At 39.9% G+C, this 20,448-nt stretch overlaps 1 protein-coding gene across 1 annotated transcript in view; it reads left to right on the top strand.

Annotated features, from left to right (window-relative positions):
- UVSSA (UV stimulated scaffold protein A) overlaps window positions 1-14,739 on the top strand; it is a 58,797-nt gene extending 44,058 nt beyond the window's left edge. Inside the window, exons 10-13 of the mRNA XM_069795672.1 lie at window positions 1,286-1,469; window positions 2,328-2,439; window positions 7,611-7,794; window positions 11,835-14,739. Of these exons, the coding sequence (XP_069651773.1) occupies window positions 1,286-1,469; window positions 2,328-2,439; window positions 7,611-7,794; window positions 11,835-11,928 (574 nt within the window). The 3' untranslated portion in view covers window positions 11,929-14,739. The remainder of the gene's footprint in view (window positions 1-1,285; window positions 1,470-2,327; window positions 2,440-7,610; window positions 7,795-11,834) is intronic.
- Window positions 14,740-20,448: the final 5,709 nt, after the last annotated feature.

Genomic DNA, 20,448 nt, shown 5'->3' with positions numbered 1-20,448 from the left:
AAGTAGGAATGACATCCAAGGATATTAATGAGTGAGAGGAATTGGATATGGATAGAGAAAATCCTCTCAAATCAGTCTGGGACTGATTGGGTGGAAGAGCTATGTGGAAGAAAGGGATTGTGAAGTGTCCTTTATGAATTTTAAGTCCTTATCAAGACATCTGTCATCTAGATATCTCCATTTTGCTTGTAATAAGCAGCAGACATGGAGGCTGGATTTTTTTTTGCTTACTTTAGCTGTATTTTTTCTTGTTAACTTCGTATTTCCTTAAATTTGGGATAGGATTGTTGTTGTTTAACTTCAGATGTCTTGAAGTTGGATATCTAAGCTTAAGCTGGTCACCCTAATTTCTTTTCAAGATCAGGAGAAAGAAACATGTACCATCAGAGGAATAGTCATTGCATCCTAAGATTAGCATCTAAAATGAGTCAGGTAATTACTGTCTGGGGTTGCCTGTTTCTCATTATAGTCTATTGGCAGCCTCGGGTGGCTAAAATGAAACTATATGAATATTGTTGAGAAAATTTGAAAGTACTACATCATCCAAGGGTCCTTGCTCCCCTTCTCTCCCACTCCCATGTGCACTGACATGGTACTAATCTTTCTTGTATATTTGCCTATATGTGTCTGTAAATATAGGTAAGATCTCTGATTTTAAAATAGATTTTCAATGGATTAGCTTAATTTCCTAGAGGAACACACCATAAGTTTGTCAGACTTACGCACACTGTATAGGAGATCGTGGAAGAAAGAATCTCTCTAAGGTTCAGCTAATTGTTTGCTCTCTTCCTTGGTCTCAGTATATTGAGACCACATACCACGTACTCTGATTTCAGCTCCTGCTTCTCTGCTGTTACAGGAGTACAGCTACCAGGAATAAGATCAGAAAAGTTAAGATCAAACTGTTTCCTCCCTGATTTATCTTTTGTGTTTAATCATAGAAGTATTTTATTATGAAGAATGTTAACTACAGAATTAAAAGGTTACTCACTGGAACTGGATATTGGATAACTGACTGAATGTCAGATCATGAGCTAGAGCTAAGACTTGTAATAGGTTAGCAGGTTAAACAAGAAATCAATACTAGACAGGCTTTGGTGATATTTTAAAAACATCTTCATAATACAGGAGTCCTAAGAAAGAACGGTAGATTCCTAGGTTTTTCCAATTCACTAGTAAATCTTCCCTTCCTTTACATGTAAGTTTACCACAGTATGATATTGGCATCTTTATGTGCTTTCTTACAACTTTGTCTGTGTATAATTTTCATTCATTGTTTTCCCAGATTTACTTCTGAGCATCGATTTTGGGCACCCAGTGAAGTAGAGGAAGAGGTGGAAAATAAAGAAATAACTGAAATGTTAAAAACTAGATACATAACATTTGCTGGCAAATTTGAACCAGTGAAACATAAATGTCGAGCACCAAAGCCTGATGGAAGTCTGTGTGAAAGACAAGATCGGACTAAGGTGAGCACCAAGTTACGTAACACCCGGGATATGCGCTATGCGGAGAATATCTCGTTAAAACATGTCCATAAAAGTGTATTTCACATTGTAAATATAGCTCAAGGGAGTAGAAGAAAATTGTGTCTGGAGAAGTTTGCTGTTAATGTGTGCTTCATATGGGAAGCATCTTTTTGGTAAGGAAGCTGTAAACATTTAAGGAACTCTCAAATATCTTTGGCATTCGTCATAGGTATTTATATTTTATTTATTACTGTGATATATGGATACCTGGCAGTAAAGCAGAGACAGTTAGTTGATTGCCGAAAAGTTTTCCTCATTTAGAGGCATATTTGATATTAAATGTTTTTAGAAACTTGGGTGTTTGAGGAGCAAAGAGATTTTATTTACAAATTAGGTTTTATGAAAGCTAAATCCTACACAGCCTTCAATTATGAGCCCTATTGAGCAGAAATACTTTGCTTAAATTGTTGTAATATCCCTGTTCTTCCTGTATTATTTGAGATTGAAGGATCTGAATGCACTAAAATACTTTAAATGGGATTGTTACAGGATAGGGATATAGTATAAACAACATACGACACAGCATTGGTGCCCTTGTTCCAGACTTGACAGGATGTGCAACCTGGCATCTTGAAATTGGATATTCATACCACAAAGAGCTTATTTCTTTGAGATTCTGAATATATTAAACACGTGATGTTTATGGGATCCTGGTGCTTTCTAAGGGGAACTGGGAATCAAGCGTAGAGTTTTGTTGCTTGATTCCAGTGTCTGGCTTTAAGCTATGTTGAATAACATGTAAGCATTTTCTTTTCATTCAGAAGTTTTGAGATGTTTTTTTCCTCTTTCTTTCTGAAGTGCCCTTTCCATGGAAAGATAATTCCTCGGGATGAATCTGGGATTCCCATTAATGTGGAGGACAGAGCCAGAGAAGAAAAGATGCGGTTTGAGAAGCAAGCGGCTCAGCCAGGTTTGTGTCTGCATGGCATTTAAAAAAAAAAAAAAAAAAAAAAAATTAGACAGAGGTGGGAGATAAGCTTCAAATGTAAGTGTGATATCTTTATTGTGTATATATATAGTATACAATATTTACAATATCTACAATGTATTTACAATCCATACAATAATTGTATATATTGTATCTATATATTTCATATATTGCAGCTACAGTCTATTGTATCTACATTGTATCTACATTGTATCTACATTGTATCTCTATATTGTATATATTATATCTCTAGATACAGTGTAGATACACGGTGGGCAACAATCTCAGTATACAGTTGGACAGCAAATGTGACAGGCTTTATGGAGGAAGAGAGCCGATTCTTCTGTTGCTAAAGGCACAGGTTGAGATCTACAGAGCTCGACCATATTTCTGTTTTGCTCCTAACCGTATCCTCTCATGAAATTCCCATTGATTTTAATTTGCAGATCACTTGTGGTGATTCTTGCTTATTTGGTAAATATGGATGCATGTGTACACAGAATAAGGTTAACATTGCCTTTGTTCTTTACTTCCAATAGTTATCATAAAGTTCCTAACACTTCTCAGACAGACGAATTATAGCCTTTATCTTAAGGAACATGTTTATTAAGGACAATTAAACCTATTTCTTGGGAAATGCTTGACAGTAACTGTCCCCATGCTTCTGAAAAGAAGTCATCTAATCTTGCTGGTCCCTAGCAGTTGTGATTTATGTAATGTAATGATAATATTATTGGTATCACTGTGTTATCACGATTATTGACAGCGTGGGGGTTTTTTTGTCACAATGCAGGAACTTGTTTTTCCTATATCTATTCATATCTATCATATTCCATATTTCCTATATCTACTCACTTACTACTTGTGTTTTAGAAGGTGAATTCTTGGCCTTGTTATACTGTGCGTCTGTGCAGCATCTCTAGAGAATACTCCCAACTAGGGAAGCCCTCACCTTGGGCTTTATTGGCATTATAACTAGTCTGGATGTTCTAATAGGCGTGATGTTTGTGATGGGCTTGAGGAAGGGAACAAGCTTGTAATTGCTTACATGTTACTGTGCAATACTCTGGTTTTTGTTTTTAAACAAGGGGGATGGGCAACAAAACTAGTAGCCTTCTCCTTGCATCCTGGCTGCTGCTTTCAGGTGTGGAGGGAAGGCTTATCCTTCCCCAAGATTATTTGGGCATTTTTAGCCAGGATAAAGCTCTGGACTGCCAGTTAAGGAATGCAGGCAATGAGAAAAAACAGCAAGCAATGAATACACAGGCAGAAAGACTTCCAAGGCGAATAAGAGACTTTTTTGCAATAGTGCAACTAAACCTCATTAGTGATGGACAGAAGGTAGATGTGCATAGAGTGCTGGGGGGACTGCAACCAGGAAGCTACTGGAAGTTGATGGACTGCAAAGGAAGATGGGAGAGAGAGATCTATCCAGCAAAGACATAGTGTATAATTAGAGGGGACAGATTTGTTTTCAAAGCTTTTATTTAATCTGCCTTCCTCCAGAAGGTCTTAGTTTTCTCTGGTTTAAGTTATTTACTCTGGGTGAGTATTCTGCTTTCTAATTAAACTTACCCATAGGCTTTATCATTTTGGTAACCTGTAGTATGCTCCCTTTAAAGAGTTAGTTCTCTTTTTAAGCTCTGACTCGGTATTTCACCAGTTTCACAGTCTTATATATTGTTAACGAGACTACTAAACCTTCCATGAAATCCCTTCAGAGCATAATGAAGAGTTGTTGATCTGTTATCCAAAAAGGTCTATGTCAGATGAATGTGCATTTAAACATACCATTGACCAACCAACCCAGTTTCCTTTAGTACTGATTTGGCTATCTTTGAGTGACTGTGCTTGGCAATTACCAGCACCACACAAATGCAGCAGTTACTGAACACCTTCTGGTATTTGCATGTGTCGAAGTGCTATGTTTGTAGGCAGTTTCCATCCTTGTCCAGGTGGAGTGAAGTGCTCTAAACTGGCATCCAGCCAACAGCATGGGCACAGCTGGACTGTCACAGTGAAACCAGGGCAGGGGTGTGGATGTTGTGCTAAAAAGGACAGTTCCCAACTTAGTTATGACAAACTAAAACTAGGAAATTAAACTACCAGGTGTTCTTGAGGGACTAGTTTCAAACTAGAAGCTAATACTCTGGTATATAAAACACTTGCACTGAAAAAATATTGATTTTTTTTTTTTTCCCTCCCCCCTGTGAAACTGCCATTGCTTGAGGCTAGACATAATATTTATTTTTATTACAGTGTCAGCTTGGTGTTGTTAGAGGCTTCTCACCTCTGGCCCACAAGGATGTGCATGTTAGTCCCAAACCAGTTTTGACATTGCTGCATTGCATTATTGAGAGCCGTTGTTAAGCTGAGATGTCATACAAAGGTCCATCCCGTCTGTCTGGGGAGATACTGAACAAGCTATGGCACTTAATTTATTGGACAAAGCCTTACAGGTTTCTAAAGCCATACGTATAACAGATGTCACTAAATACTTCTATCTGCTGCTTTTTGTTGCTTTCTTTTTTTTCTGTGACTCACTATTTTTATATTTCTTTTATAATATTTTCATCAACCTTTTAAAATGGTCTTTTGCTTGTTCATTTTGGGCTTGTGGTTTGGGGTGGTCATTTGGTTGGTTTGCATTGGGGTTTGTTTTTTTTCTTATGAAGGACTTGAAGCAAGTCTAAGCAGCACTGCTATGGAAAACATACAAGTGGGAACTCACTCTGTACAGTAAGTACTTCGGTTTTTGACTGACAACATCATTTGCTAATGGCGACAGTTTGAAAAATTTTGAAAAAATATTAAGATTTAGGGATCAGTTGCATGGTTAAATTGCACCAAAATTCTTCCTACACCTTTTTCCTCTTGGATAGTAGGTTTATTTTCATCCTTGTGTGATTGAAGGGGAGGCTTGTGTGATAATCACTATGTTTTGACAACACTGTCACTGTTATTATGGAGCATTTTTTAACTTAGTGTAAAATTTTAAACTCTAGCTAATGTCCACAAAATGATGCTTTAGGCTCTTCAGTCCTGAAACAATGAATCAGGTGGGATTACGCTGACCTGCTAATCTGCAGTGTTCATCCTTTTCCAATAGTTCACACACAGGAGCAAATTAAGTGCCTATTTTTTGTGTCAACCCTGAAGAGTATCTGGTTTTTCAGCCCTTAGTGACTTGTTAACAAACAGGTATCAGGACAGGCTGGTGAAGGCAGGCCGCTGGCCAGTCAGATGTGAAATAGCATCTCTTTACTAACTACAGTATTGATTCCCGCCTACCCTTGCAAACTGTGTAATTTTCTTTTCCCTGCTGCTAAACTCAGTAACAATGTATGAAGAGCTTTAGGGGCCCATCAATGCTCAAAAAGGCTGCTCTTCCCTGGCATTCTATTGATTTTTCTCAAAGGCTTTTAAATTGCTCCTTCATTTTACTCAAATGCTCATTTCATCTCTACTGGATGCCGGCATTTTTTCGTTGTGTTTAAACAATTGCTCCATTCACTGGGTTCCTAAACTGTGACGCCTTCTTATTACTGGGAGATAAACTGTTTAGACAGTTTTCCTTAATCTTGGATTAATCGTTCCTGTATCTGAATTGTGCTGTTCTGTATTCCTTCACTTCAAAAAAAAAAAAAAAAAGTCTGTGAGGTCTTATAATCTATCAAGTATATGTGTTCTGTTTTCTCTCTCTATGTTTCTCCTGCTCAGTTCTTGCACAGCTTCATTTTTTTTCCTCATGCTTTTTGGTGTGTTGGATTTTAATCAGTCCTTGCTTTCATGTGTCATAGTAGGTTAGATCGAACCTTTCCTTGGAAAATTGCTCTGGTATTCCTGAGCACCATGTTCTTAAGTTGAGGACATTGCCTCTGACTTTCCTGAAATGTTGTTACCAATATTTGTCACACTCAGTGACCATCTTGGTGTATAAATGAAATTGTTATAGTCGTTTAAGACTGTTTATTTTTCTCTGTCTACATAGATGTTAAAAAAGGGTAGTAGACATTTGGCGTTACAATTTCTGTAGGCAAGAAAGGCAGACTGACATACGGGAAACTATATGACAAATGACCGGCAATTACTGGTTGTTAAAATACAGGGTTCTGGCATTTATGCTGAGTTTGGACCATGTTACTCTGAAGTAGTGCTTGCTACATTTTTTTCCAACCCATATGCTCAAAGTCTTTCTAATGCAATGCCATTTTTCTAAATTTCCCCTTGAAGGTCTCCATCCTCTAGCCACATTTTTACTTTCTACTTTGTACTATGTTACCTCGTTCTGATATGCAAGACTCTGTGTTAAAGGTGAAAGACCACGGCTTCCTCAAAGAGTTTACGGTCTAAATTGTTCATGCTTTTTCTTGTGGTGGCATCTATGAACAGATTTCATTTACAGTGTATGGTTGGATTCTGAAGCATTAAGATTTTGATAAAACTGTAAAACAAGCTTTTGATGAGATAAATTAACTCTTGTGCTATTGTCAAAAGAATAAAATTGATTTAGATAATTAAACTGAGGAATTGTGGGATACTTAAAAGGTAGTATCTTTTTCAGATGCAAAATTGGGCTCGTGGCAACAGGGTCATGTTGTCTAATTCAAGAATGCTGTTTAGGTGTCAGATACCACTTTATGTTTTGAAGCAAATATGATTCTTTGATGCAGAAAAGTTACAATGTCGTCACCCCTACTCTGCTCAAAAGTTGACATATTCCATTTGGGGGGGGGGAATGTCTTTTTAAGCTTATTCAGAATTTATTTCTGGAAATAAGTTCCTCAGCTACGTTGTTGGCATTTTGTTCAATTTCTAAATAATGATCACTGTGTTTATGTCACCTTTCCTACATGGAATAGTTTCCTTGGAATTTTGCTACTGTGCTACTGTGAAAACTTGACTTAAGTCTTCCTACAGAACAGTTTTGTCTACAGCAGCTAATAATAGGTACTAACCCCGGACTGGCAGGGCTTTTTCATCAAGATCTGTCATTTTGGCTAACTGCTTTATCCTCCCCTTCCTTTGTGTATGCAACTTACAGCACAGTAAGTTTGCCCTCGCCTAGCGGTGTCAAGAACCTGTACCTTAGGAGACTGCAAATTCCACCTGGGTTTAGAGTTTCAAAGTGCATGCTTTTTTCTTTTACACAGAGTGGCGAGATCCAGAATTCATGAGAGAAGTTGAAGAAGCTACGGGAGTGGATCTTGGTTCCTCTAAAAATAATGGAAAAGGAGGGAAAAAGAAAGGGAAGAAGAAAAAATATCCAAATCTGACAGACCTGAAGCAGCAGGCTGACACTTCTCGTTCCCGGCTTGAGAAGAAAGTCTTCAATAAGTAAGATGCTTATGTTCTCTAAAGCCTGTGAAATTGTTGTTTCCCTTTGTTTCAGTGGTACTTTCTGTTTCTACATTAACATGCACTTACTAAACAACTTTCTTCACTAACTTCAGAGCACAAATACCTTCCATATCTCTGGAGGGTAAAGAGTAGAAGGTACTGATTACCAAAGTTATTTCTTTGAGAGTAATTTTCAGCTAATTTACAAAATTTCCCTATGAAAGATTTTTTTCCATCCTTCTCAATTTTCTTTTTAATCCTATAATTGCTGTAGTGGCTTCTCTGGATGATCATTTATTAATCACATGGATGCTGCTTTATGCATCAAATAGTACCGGATCTGGAAAGATGATGTGTTCAGAGTGACACAGCTTACAGCATCAGACACATTGTAGTAGTGTACATGGAGTGAAAATGAAGTTTTTCCTTTTGAAAGCCTAAGATAGGCTATCCTGAGCAGAACTTCAGTTAATAAAAGGATCTGTCAAATCCCTGGCTTTTGGCATGTAACGCTGTCTTGACAGTTGCCCTTGAGCCTCTGGTGTATGCTCAGAGACCTTCCCAAACTTTTGACTGCTGCCTGGGCTTCCTTTGTACTTTCTCTCACTCTTGCCTATACTAAATTGCTAACTGGGCCTGATGCAGTGCCTTCCAATCCAGTAGGTACACACAGTGATCCCTTCCTGTGTAATTATTCAGTGATACACTGCCATTGCATTTTTCTCCTCCTTTACTGAGAATGCATTCAATTGGCTAAGAAAAACATTTGGATCCTTGTGTTATGGTCCTTGTTCACTTAGCCCCTGCTGTCTTTTGTAAATGTCAAGGACTGGAACCTGCTGCAGGTCTCTTGTCAGTGTAAGAGTTTGAAGATGATTATTCCCTGTACTGGAGGCATGTGGACACAGTATTCTTCCCGTGGTGGTGCTGTTTCTGTATGTCTCCCTTTCCTCTCAGCAGATGTGCAAACAGTAGCTCTTGGCCTAACTTTAGCTCGAGAAGAAACTGTTTGGATAGCATTGGCATCTAGACATGTCGAACAAAGGTGTGTCTGTGAGTTATGTAGACATATGTGAATTAACTTTAAAGCAGGCATGCTAGCTCAGGTGGAAGTGGGAGCCTACCAACCCACCAAGCTGAATGGGTTTTAGAACATATAGTAGCTCCACATGTCCACTCTGTTATGCCGTTTCTGATATCTAGTCTCGGCTAGATGTGGCTGCAACATAAATTTGCCTAATCATGCTCTGGTCTTTATCAAATGGGAAGTAGCTGCAGATATTTAAAGAGTTTCACATGTCAAAGTGAAGTAGTCAAGGAGAGTGAAAAGTGTAAAGTTGTCAAATCAAAAAAGCAAAATTATTATTATAAAATCATTAATGGTGGGTTATTCGCTAAGCATACTGGATGAGTTGAACAGCATCCAAAGCACAATATTTGTTTAAACTCTATTTTCCCTTTTCTGATGTAATTGTTACAATAACAAAGCCAAATCCACATTGCTTTTAGTTACAGAACTAACACGTTTTCTGTGAAATTCTCATATCACCTGATCTTAGTTAGAAGTCAAAGACATACAGTTCTAATGATCAGAATTTCCTATCAACTTTAACAAAATAAATTTAAAAAGCTGTTTTTGGTTTACTGTGGTTTGTGCTAATGATTTTGAGTGTGTGTTAGTGCCAGGCATAGGGAATCAAACCTGTCATGTTTTAATAGGTTTCATGCTTTGCAGCACTAAGCAAGATGATAACCTTGGCTCCTTATAACAACCCCAAATTACTTGAAACGTATAGGTGATAAACCCAGGCTCTAGTCTGCCAATAAAGTTAAGTGAAATTGCACACAGATCATCAAAGTGGGATCTCATTTCATTTACAGTATCACACAATCCAGTGGTGCTAATGTAAAACCTACATGACATGAAAGTGTCAAGGCCACTCTGCACTGCTAAAGGCTCACTTTTCTCCTACCAATTAGGCAATATTTGAAGTGCAAAACCATGACCACATTTTCCTTACTCTGGTAACTTTATTGGCAGAATTTTGTTAAAAGTATACCTCTTCCAAGGTGTTTTTTCGAATGTTGGTTTTCATTACAGTTGCTGCTGAGAAAATCTTTAACCTCACCATTTAGAAGCATTATTAAGAAGTATCCTCTGTTTTCAGATGTTTCAAAATGGCTTTTGAAATGAAGCTGTTACAGAGAGCAGTTAGCTGAAACAGAAGTCAACTTGCCTCTCAGAGATAACCACAGGAGCAGAGCTGGAATAGTGTGTAGGGCTTGATCCTGAAAAAGGCTGGTGCGCACTACCAGGTGGATGTCTTGCCTTCATTTTACTGCACAGCCTGCAAGCATCTTCAGCAGTGACAAAGGCAGACAGTGACAACATAGCGTCTAACAGCACTAGACTTGAAACCATCTGCTTTGCGCGATGGAACTTCCCAACTGCGTTTCTGATGTAGAAATCAAAGGAGACATCAGTCAGTGCCATGTTCTTAAATGGGACGTAGTCCCTCAAACCAAGCCCTTAGCTGGTATACCTCCCAGGTTGGCAGAGCATCCAGGTCTTTACAGAGATATGGTAGGAGATAACTTCCTTCTTCGTAAACAGAGGCAGGGTGACATCTGAGCACACCTGCAAATACCAGCCTCAGATTTTCTGACCTTTTGTGCTAGAGGGTACCTACAGTAACCAATAAAGATGGGAACGCTAGAATCCAGCAAAGAACAAAATTACCTAGGCAAGAGGCACTCAGCTGTGCACAACAGCTACCGTAAGTTTCTGTGGGGGCAGATGTATGCAACAGAGCATTCTCTTGACTTCTGCTACTGCATTTCTTCTGCTTTCTTACCGCTCTGGAATAATGAACGCACTCATCTGCCTTACCAGTTAAAGGATATATAGTATGCCTTTTATGAGAATCTCCGGTTCCTATTCATGCTGTCTAGTCATCATTTTCCTCACCCTCAAAATCTTGGCTGTGTGATCTTCACTCAAAAGTTTGTGGAGGGAAAAAAATGCAGGTGCCTTCATTCACCCATTCAAAAGCAGAGCAGTCACTCCCAAAAGAAGAGAAATATCTGGGTACCATCTTTACTGAGAGGAAGCAATGGCAGCAAATAAAGAGCAGCAACATGGGGGCAAACCCTCATCAGATTTAGGAGCACCAGAAAGCTTAAGAGCTCCCAAGTTTATTCCTTTATTTCCTTTTTGAATCTAAAAGAGCCTTCTTCAAGCACAGCAGACACTGCAGAGGGCTCGGCTAAAATGCTTGCCCATCATGAGGTAGCAGAGATCCCATGCCACTTTATATAAGAATACAGTATTGGACATACTGTCCCACCTGTGCTAAACTCCAAGTACTTAGCTGTTCTGCAGCAGTAATTTACCTCTCTGCATAGAGATACATGACAATCTCTAGTGTCTTCCTAAAGTAGTGTTGTCCTTGTGGATTAAATAGTTGCTGCTCAGGAATGGGAATGCTGCTGGTGTGAGCAAAAGAGTCTTACTCTGCCCACAGCTGATGAAATGGGTTTTAGTAACCTGTGAAAGGAAAGTAGCTAAATGAGTTATAGTTACATGAACCGAACAGCAAGCCCTTCCCTCACAAAAACATTCTAGATTCTGCAAGTCAGATTTCATAAGGGTTTCTGAGTGTTAGTTTTTTTAGATCCTGTTAGATACTTTTAGTTATTTTTTTTCCCCCGAGAGCAGTTAGGTGCTTTTGAAAATCAAACTTGCTATGTGTGACTGTCAGAAATAATGCTAAGAGGGTGGAATACACAGCCATTAAACTGAAAGACTTTAATTTGTTTATTCCTGTTAATAAAATCATTGCTGAATTAAACTATTTGTATTGCTGCAGCTAATTTAGTTAACAAGACAAATTTGTTCAGCCTCATCAGTGCAGTGTTCAGAAGCCTGGTAGTGATTAATCATAGTTCATTTTTTTGTCCCCAGCATTCATAAACATTCTCTGAGATTGTGTAGAATCAACATAATTGTTTTTATTATTTTTTTGTTTCTCTTTCAGAGGTGCTATGAAACGGGTGGTGAAAGCAATGAACCGAGTGGACCAAAGAAAGCACGAGAAGTTTGCCAACCAGTTTAACTATGCACTGAATTAAATTGTTGATCGTCTTTAACCTTCATTTTGTTACAAGAGGGCAACTGCACAAAGCCTGTATCACAGATCTTCATATTTACACTAAAATACTGTGCTAGGTGCATTTTTACTGGGGTAATTTTTTAATTTGTTTTCAACTTTAACTTATTTGATAATTAATATTAATTTTGGCAAAGATATGGTGGTATAGAATGAAATGCATTTAACAAGTTGATAATTATTTGAAATGTAGATGAAATAGAGCATGTTATATGACTTGTACATAATCTGGGTAATATGTTCAAGTTTGGGGTTTTTTTCCTTCCTAAGGGACTCATGTAATTTATACCTCCTTTGCCAACATGTGTGTTGTAATTTGCCTCCACTTTCATGCTTTCAGAAAAAAGATGCCTTAGAAACACTTAGATTTCTACCAGAGATAGCAACACACAGAGTATTTGCTCAGCCTACAACTCTAGAAGGTGTACCACATCAAGCAGCAGAGTGATTCCTGCAGTACCTCTAAAGACTTCTTGTGTACACACTAAAAAAAAATCCAAATCAACTGATGCCTTCAGGTAATGAATGGAGTAGAGTTTGATTTCAGCAAACTGAAATCCAGGAGCTAATTCAAACTTGATAGCTGTGGCACTAGTGGAGAAGCTGAAATGACAAAGGTCATCCTGGTCTGCTGCTTGTCTTCCCAAGATGGTATCCCAGTATCTTTCAGAACTGTATCTGGAGAGCATGCTGTGAAAGTTTGTAGAGATACTCAGAATGTGCTGTAGTTTAACTGATACTAAAAAGCTCCAGTACAAAGCAAAAGTATGAGGTTTTAAAAATCATTCAAGTGTCATACTGCACTACTGAACTGCCTGACTTCAATCAGTTAAAATTACATCAGGCTCAAGCCTGAGAGAGTGCTTAGTCACTCAGCTGTTGGAGGTCTTTCCTCATGCATCAAGAGACTATAAGACTTTATAAGACTTTCTCCTTAAAAAAGGAGAAAATTTAAACTCCTCAGTGTAGCTTCTGACCACCTCAGTCAAAAGCTAATTTACAGTTCTGCCAAATACCTTTTGACTTGCACAAGTACAGCTTAGAAGACAATTAATGCTGAATCTTGATAGTTTATTTTGCAAGAGCTCTGCAGTTTGGAAGACATTTTCCTCTTCATCACAGGTATTTAGAAGATGTACTTCTAAACTACCAGAAATAAAATAATAGAGCCAGAATTTCAAAAGCCATCATCTGCTGCACTGGAAAGGAAAGCCACTTCTACTATCAGGCTAGCTAACTTAGTAGTGAAGGCTTCAGGTGAAAATGTGGACAAGGACAAACCAAGTTCATCACTAGGTCAGTTGAATCAACTGCTAAACTGATGTTATTTCTTATCAAGGATAAAGACACACACACACAAAAAAACCAAAACAAAACCACCACCACCACAACCCTGCACATTTGAATGTGATGGAGATCATTGGATGCTGGGATCGCAGAACAGTCTAAATGAAACTGTTTGATCTTGGAGATTAACATTCAAAAGAGCCGCAGAGCCGCATCATGCCACTATTCCAGAGATTCTTGAGCCTGCACAGACTGAAGGTGTTCATTCATAAGACATGTTTTCTCTCCTTGTAAAAACAGTGGGTATTTATATTGTGCAGTGGCACTTAACCCTTCTTTGCTGTGGATGTGAGATGTCAGCACTAGAAAGTTTCCAGCAAACAGTAGGTGCACTTTAGCCCATGGAGTTCCCATTTTGGGCCTTTAGTAAAATAAAAAAAAAAAAGCCCAAAGACCAAGATTGGAAAGGGAAATGGTAGAAATCTGTGAGAAAAGAGTGTGCTTAGCAAGTAATGTTCCATTATGACACTACTCAGTCACATGAGTTCTAGAATTATTAGCTGAAACTTCCTATCTGGACCTGAGTGTCCAATCCACCTGATCCTATTGGGTGATCTATATGCTCCCCCCCTTTCTTTATTAAAAAACACACATGCATACAAAAAGGTGTTTTTCTAGAATGCCTCTTTCATGCAGAAGGAGAATTTGCAGAATTAAGGTTTCCCAGCAAGTGACTTGGAGATGGCTAACTCAGACACAGGTGCATGGACTTTGGACCAGGTTAGTGATAACCTTTTTTAGAGCTCTTCTGCTTTTCTTTTAACTTTTTGTGTCAGGAGGGGAATATACCCAGTTGGATATGAATTTTTTTGTTCCTCTTTCTGCCTTGAAGTAAGAAAGACCATAGATTCTTCATAGGAGAATGTGTTAAACACCCATTCGCTGTAGCACTGCCTTTAGCTAGCCTGACCTCTTACCAGCATGCATCTTCCCGTCATCCAGTGTTTGAGAAACCCATACTTCCCATCCTGTGTTAATGATTGCCTCATTTAATCAAATGATTTCTCTACAAGGCCAATTCAGCATATATACACAGAACAGGTCTTGAATTTTGCCACATTAAGCATTCTCATTAGACCTGGTCAGACATAATTTAAAGGATTCAGGGAGCTTTCTCCTTTTCCTGGGTTTATCTGTAGCTCTGCTAGAGGAAAATTTTTAAAAAGGCACCTATCTCCAAAGATCCAGCATACCTTCATTAGATTGATTTCTTTTGAACTTAAAAGGATTTCTATCTACTTCTTAGATACATCACACCTCTTTGTGCTTCACTTTACTTACAGCAGTTTACAAATTTGAGGTCTCTGAGCTCACCAGCTATTCAAACATGTTGGTTGCTAAACTGTGTGACATTTCTGCTGGAATTTTTCTATTTGTGTCCTCAGGACTTCTGGGAAAAAAATAAATACAAGTATCATTCACGTCATCTCTGCTGTGTGGGGTTTTGTTGTTTTGTTTTTTTTATAACTCACTCAAACGCCTTTGCAATTGTACTATAACATACTTCTTACTGGGGATACTGCATATGATTTCCAGGTCCCTAAACTCTTTGGCTGATTTGGCCCTTGGAGCGTTGTTAAGGTGAATAGTTGTAATATAGGTTGAATATTCTGTATTTCTAAAAGGACACGGTAACTCTGAGCTGAAGGGAGCAGTGCTGATGCATATAAGTCATCCTTTTATAACTAGTGCTGTTTCAGTGGTGAAACAAGGACTGAAAGCAAAGACTTGTCCACGATTATTCTTATGTGAGCATACGGTTGCATCTCGGAAGTAAAAGCCTGGAAGGAAGAGGCTACAGCGTGTAGCAATTTAGTGCTCTTTAAGGTTGGAGTGAAGGGTCTGGCCCTCTAGCACGACGCAGTTGCTGACATAAGTGAGCTTGGTATGGAGTTTGTGAGCAGGGCTTCTGAATAAAAGCAATCCTTCAGCACATCCCCTCTGAAGTTACTGAAGCAGAATGATGGGTTCATACTCATCTTTTGCATGATACCTTGCAATTTCATTTTCTCTAACCTTACTTGAGGCTTGGCTTTAGCAATTCAGGTCTGGCTGAAGATTTCTGTTAGAAAACTGTAACCCTTAAAAGCTCTTAGAAATTATGTTTAAAAGATTTGTTTGGGGATTGGTTGGGTTTAGGGGTTTTGTTTGGGTCTTTTTTGGAAGCAAGACAGACACAGGATTTGTAAGTGGTTCTCCATGGACAATGCATCATGCCATGTAAAACAGTTTGCAGGTTGGGGAGGACATCAGTGAGTTCAAAGTGGACATTATTGAAAAAAAATCTTTCTTTTGTGAAAAACAAAAAAGAAACCTGTTCCACTTAAAGTGGCCTAGCCAGAAGCAAGAAGAAGTATTGAATCTTGGGAACCCAGGCAGCAAAACCTCAATTCAGTATGTATCAAAATAGTTGAGCCGAGATAGCCATCTGGTGGTCTCTAACACTTGTGCAAATACCTGGCTGTTTGTGCGGCTGTGTTTGTAGCTCGTCCAGCGCTATTAAACACATTAATGGTTTTAATCGTGGAGGTGATATAAATGTGTCTGTGGGTTATGCATCAGAAAAGGTGAGGACATCTGGATGTTACAGCAGTACTTAAGTGATGAAAACTGGTCATTTAAAACCATGCCTTTTCAAATGACACTACCATATAGGAAAACTTCATGCCTTTAGAGTATAGTCTGACCACGGATAGTAGCAAATAGGCATAGAAAGGGACCTTCTGCAAACTGGCCTGAGAAAGATCTAGGTGCCAAAAACTGTCCAAAACTGCAGCCCAAGAAATGCTTAAGTTTCCTGGGCCCCTAAGGGCCAGCTGCACTGGCCTTCCCACCTAGACCGGAGTTCTTGCTTAGGCCTAATAAGACCCAGGGAAAGAATTGTATGAGCACTTGAGAAGGCTTGATTTAGCGTGGATTTTCACACCTTGCCTAACACCCACCAAACACATACCTTTAACAAAATCACTGTTTTTAAATAGGCAGTGGCAATTGTAGTGCACGTTAAGAACTGTAATGCTGGAGCACAAGTTCAGGCGAGGTGGAGTTCCAGGTCCCTTCTCAGCCAAAGAGGTGACAGTCCCATGTCCTGTCTCAAGAGAGAGCCCAAGCCACAGGCGACTTAAATGCAAGGGAGCTGGAAGGAGATGGTTCATATTACCCGTTCTCCTGTGGGAAACTGAACCACAGTGGAGCCAAAAATGCTTCGTGTAGGAGACAAGACAGAAGGTAAAAAAGAGCCTTCCAGATTACAGGCCCCAGACTGGGGCAAGGGAGGGCTGGATCTGGATCCTCATTCCCTAGACACCTACCATTAAAAACACCACTGAGTTTTACAGCTTCAGGAAAGAGCTCCCTCATAGCAATTGTCACCAGCTAGAGGATCAGCCCTTAGGACCTCTTGGACACAAAGCCTGGGAGAAGGCTGTTACTCTGGTAACTACTGGAGAGAAATTTCTCTGTATGTCTGTTTCGGGATGCACTGGGACAGCTACGTTAAATAAAACCAGAACAATTAATTAACAACATCCTGCTCCTGGGTGAAAATAATACTTGAATTTGCATCTGGAAACATAAAGAGAGTTCTGCCCCAAGCAGTGCTCGAGGAAAACTCCACAGTGCTGAGAGTGCGGAGCAAAGACAAGTCCATAGCAAGGCGAGAAAGAAAAACCAGGGTAGAGACTCTAGGCGTCAGGGAGAGGTGAGCCAGGAGCAGAAGGTGAAAACAAAAAGAGGCCATGGCCTTCCTGACAAGGGACACCATCCCACAGCACCCAAAGACAAAACCCAAGCCTGGTGACAGTAACAGAGCCACCCACCAGTCAGCCATTACCCAAAAGTCCACCCAGATAAAAGGCAGGCCTGGAGCCAAGTCAGCAAGGAAAGATCAAGGGGAGGGTCAGTAAGGTACAGAGCACCTACACCACAGCTCAGGTGAGGGACTCTACCTACACGCAGTTCTCCCGCAACCAGCTGGAGGGTTCAGGGTGGAGACCCAGGTTAGGTCTCTCCCAGTTTAGCTGGTTTCACGGCTGTCTGACCCAAGGTGATGCAGCTGTGCCGTATCAGTGCAGACCTTGAACACCTGGCAGGGTGTGGGATGAGGATAAGAAAGATGGTGAAAGGCTAATGAGAGAAATTAAAGCCTGTTGGTACATCCAGAGCCCTACGAGCATCCCTCTTAAACAGATGTGGTGATGGTCCTTTCTATCACAAAACCCTCTACAGAAATTGAAGGACTTAAAGGGTGGGAAGCTCCGACAGAAGCTAAGGCCTCAGAGCAGCAGCTTAGATCAAGACCAGTCTGGACTCTTCCCAACCAGCAGCACTGGTGACCCCTCCAGCTGGGAGAGATGCTAGAGATCCCAAAACTTAGCACATCCCCTGGAAAATACATGTGGATGAGAGCTGGCTCTGCCTGGCAGCTGGACAACTTGTGACCAGCTGCTGCCGGAGCCAGATGCTGCCCCTGAAGGAAAAGAAGGGGAGAGAGCTATTAGTTACTCGTGTTTCTGAGTTGATGCTTTCCCTCCTCTCCTTCAAAGCTGATTGAGTGGAGAAAGAAATGGATTCATGTCCTTATTGAGCCTTTCCTGTTAGCTAGGTCTGGGTAGCACAGAGCCCAAAACTCAGGAGAGTGGTCTGGGAGCAGGCTCTGACGTACTGGGAGGAGGGCATGCTGGTGTTTGTGCTTAAACGTCGGTAACTTAAACGTTGTCATTTGGCTTTTGGGGTAGACTTCCCCTTGCTTTTCCTCCTGTCAGTGCCCTGAGCAAAACCCCAGTGCTCCTGTGCCAAGTGCTCATATGTTTTTGCATTAGCATCAGGAATCCCCTCTGTCAAGGGGTTAAGGAAAAAGCTTATTAAAATTGTTTAAATGTGGTGCTAATTAGTTTAGATGTAATGAGCAGCATTAGGCGTCTGGTTACTTTGAAAGGGATTGTTGAATAACCATTTCTGCCAACATTCCAATTTGCATAATGACAAGGTGTTGGCATTGCATCCACCATTAATTTGCTATATTTATAATGCCATTATGGAGCCACTCTTATCCTTGCGCACTATAAAAGGTGTATGGAAATATATGATTCTGCTTGTTTGGAAATTGCTTTTGGATAGATTTGAATTTTTGTAATAGTATTTTTGGCAGTTGAAGGCTAACAGCACCAGGAGGAGGAGAATCTGCCACACACTTTTACTAGGGCTGAAATTAGATGTTGCTTCCACATGTGCACGAGCCTTTATTTTCCCCAATGCTGAAACAGAAGCAGCAAACGAGAGTGTGAACAGGTATGCTGCAGAGCGTGCTCAAAGCACAGTATTTCACTCTAAATCATCCCTACAAGGCATACTACTGGTGCTTTAAGTCCCAAAGAGCACTCTTAATTGCAAATCTCAAAATATTTAACAGGTCATAGAGAGTGCAGCTTGGTACTGCAAACGCCGGGTCAACACAAGGAATTGAAAAAGCCGGACCAGCAGCTCACCCAAATGCTTTCCTCCTGCACTTCTCTTCCCCTCGTGCAGCCTCTGGGGACCAAGGGAGAGGAAATAAAGCTTCTCACCCTACCCGCGTCAAGGGTGGAAAGACAGGAAAGTGTCCCTTTATGTGCAGGGCAAGTTCTTGTAAAGTAAGTGTGGTGTTGGGGGTGTGAGGGGAAGAAAGAAAATGAGCAATAATCGAGATATTTGTACTGAGGTTAGTGGGTTTATTTTCCTTCTCTTGAAAAAGCAGCAGTTTACCGAAGGGGGTGAACCTTTACTGTGTCAATCATCGTCCCACATAAATATTTCTGTGACTTGCAGTTCTTTGCTGTGGTGTCATCCCTCCTTTGTTGTCATTGTAAAGTGTTTCTGGTTTGTGACATTACAGAGAAGAAAATACAAAAGATTATTTTAAAATAAAGTCTAGCACTTTGGGTGGAGCGACAGTTTTAGCTAAATGAAGATTTGTCATATAATGAGGTTAAATTAGTAAATAGTATCTTGGATTTAGCTGTTGTTTGTCACATTGCCTGACCCTGCATGCCCAGCCGTTTTCATGTCCCCATCCTGAGATGCCCTCTGTGTCCTTGGTCTTTCTCCATTGATACAGGGCGCATCCATAGGATTTCCAGCATCCGCAGGATTTCTCCTGAATGGGCACTGCAGACTTAGCAGCTCTAGATTTCCGATGCTATGATAACCTCCCGAGCTTCTTTGAAGCTTACTCTGTATGATGAATTCACATCTCTGCCAGACAGCATCAGGAAAGTAGAAAGAGCTCTTACCGTCAGGGTTATTTTCACTGTGACAACCGTCATTCTGTCCACCTGAGATGTCTGTGTAATGTGAGCAGGTGGTAAAGAACGGTATGGGCAGAAGGGGAAAAAAAAAAGTTTACAGAAATGCACCAGATAGAGAAGAATGTGGTTTATATAAACCCACTTTGTGAGACAAACTGATTAGGATCCCATTTGTGTGCTTGCCTGTCCCCTTCACCTTCAGTGTCCACTCGAATCTGTGCATTGGTTTACCTCCCAGAGTCTGGCAAATCTTCCAATATCATAAAACATCTTTATTTGCTCTTAAGAAAGGCTCTACGACAACCATATTTGCTTGCTTACCCTTTGAGGCAGAACCTGAAGACCAGAACTGCCCAGACAACATAAAATAATGTTCCTTTGAGTATTTAAATACATCTACGTTTGAGCAGAACGATTTTATACATGTAATACAGGAGTTAATGGATATTTGCCAACATAGCAGACTACAAGCAGACATCATGGTTTATTTTTGGGAAATGGATTTAAGTTCAAACAGGCAAAACTTTATTTTTAACATTTTGCTTATGTAATATAATAGAAACGCGTAACATGATTGTGAGTTCAGTCTGAAAGAGAAGGTCTGCAATGTGTGTGAAAAAACCCTATCTAAAAACAAGTAACTCACTAAATCTACGTTCCCTGCTCAACTGGAAATAACACAAAGAAACTTTTGGGGCGTGATAATATAGAACACTGGTTTCCAATGATTTGGTATAACACCTTTGACTGTTGTGTGTAAGCAATGACGCAAAATATTTCAAAATGTTTTCAGTTATCTGCCAATCACTTGGAATATATCTGTATTTATGTGGTTTTTTTCTGTTACTTTG

This window comes from Haliaeetus albicilla, chromosome 1, assembly GCF_947461875.1.
Source record: "Haliaeetus albicilla chromosome 1, bHalAlb1.1, whole genome shotgun sequence".
NCBI lineage: Eukaryota > Metazoa > Chordata > Aves > Accipitriformes > Accipitridae > Haliaeetus > Haliaeetus albicilla.
Note: the sequence above shows the minus strand (reverse complement) of the source record. Positions and strands in the feature narration are given on the sequence as shown.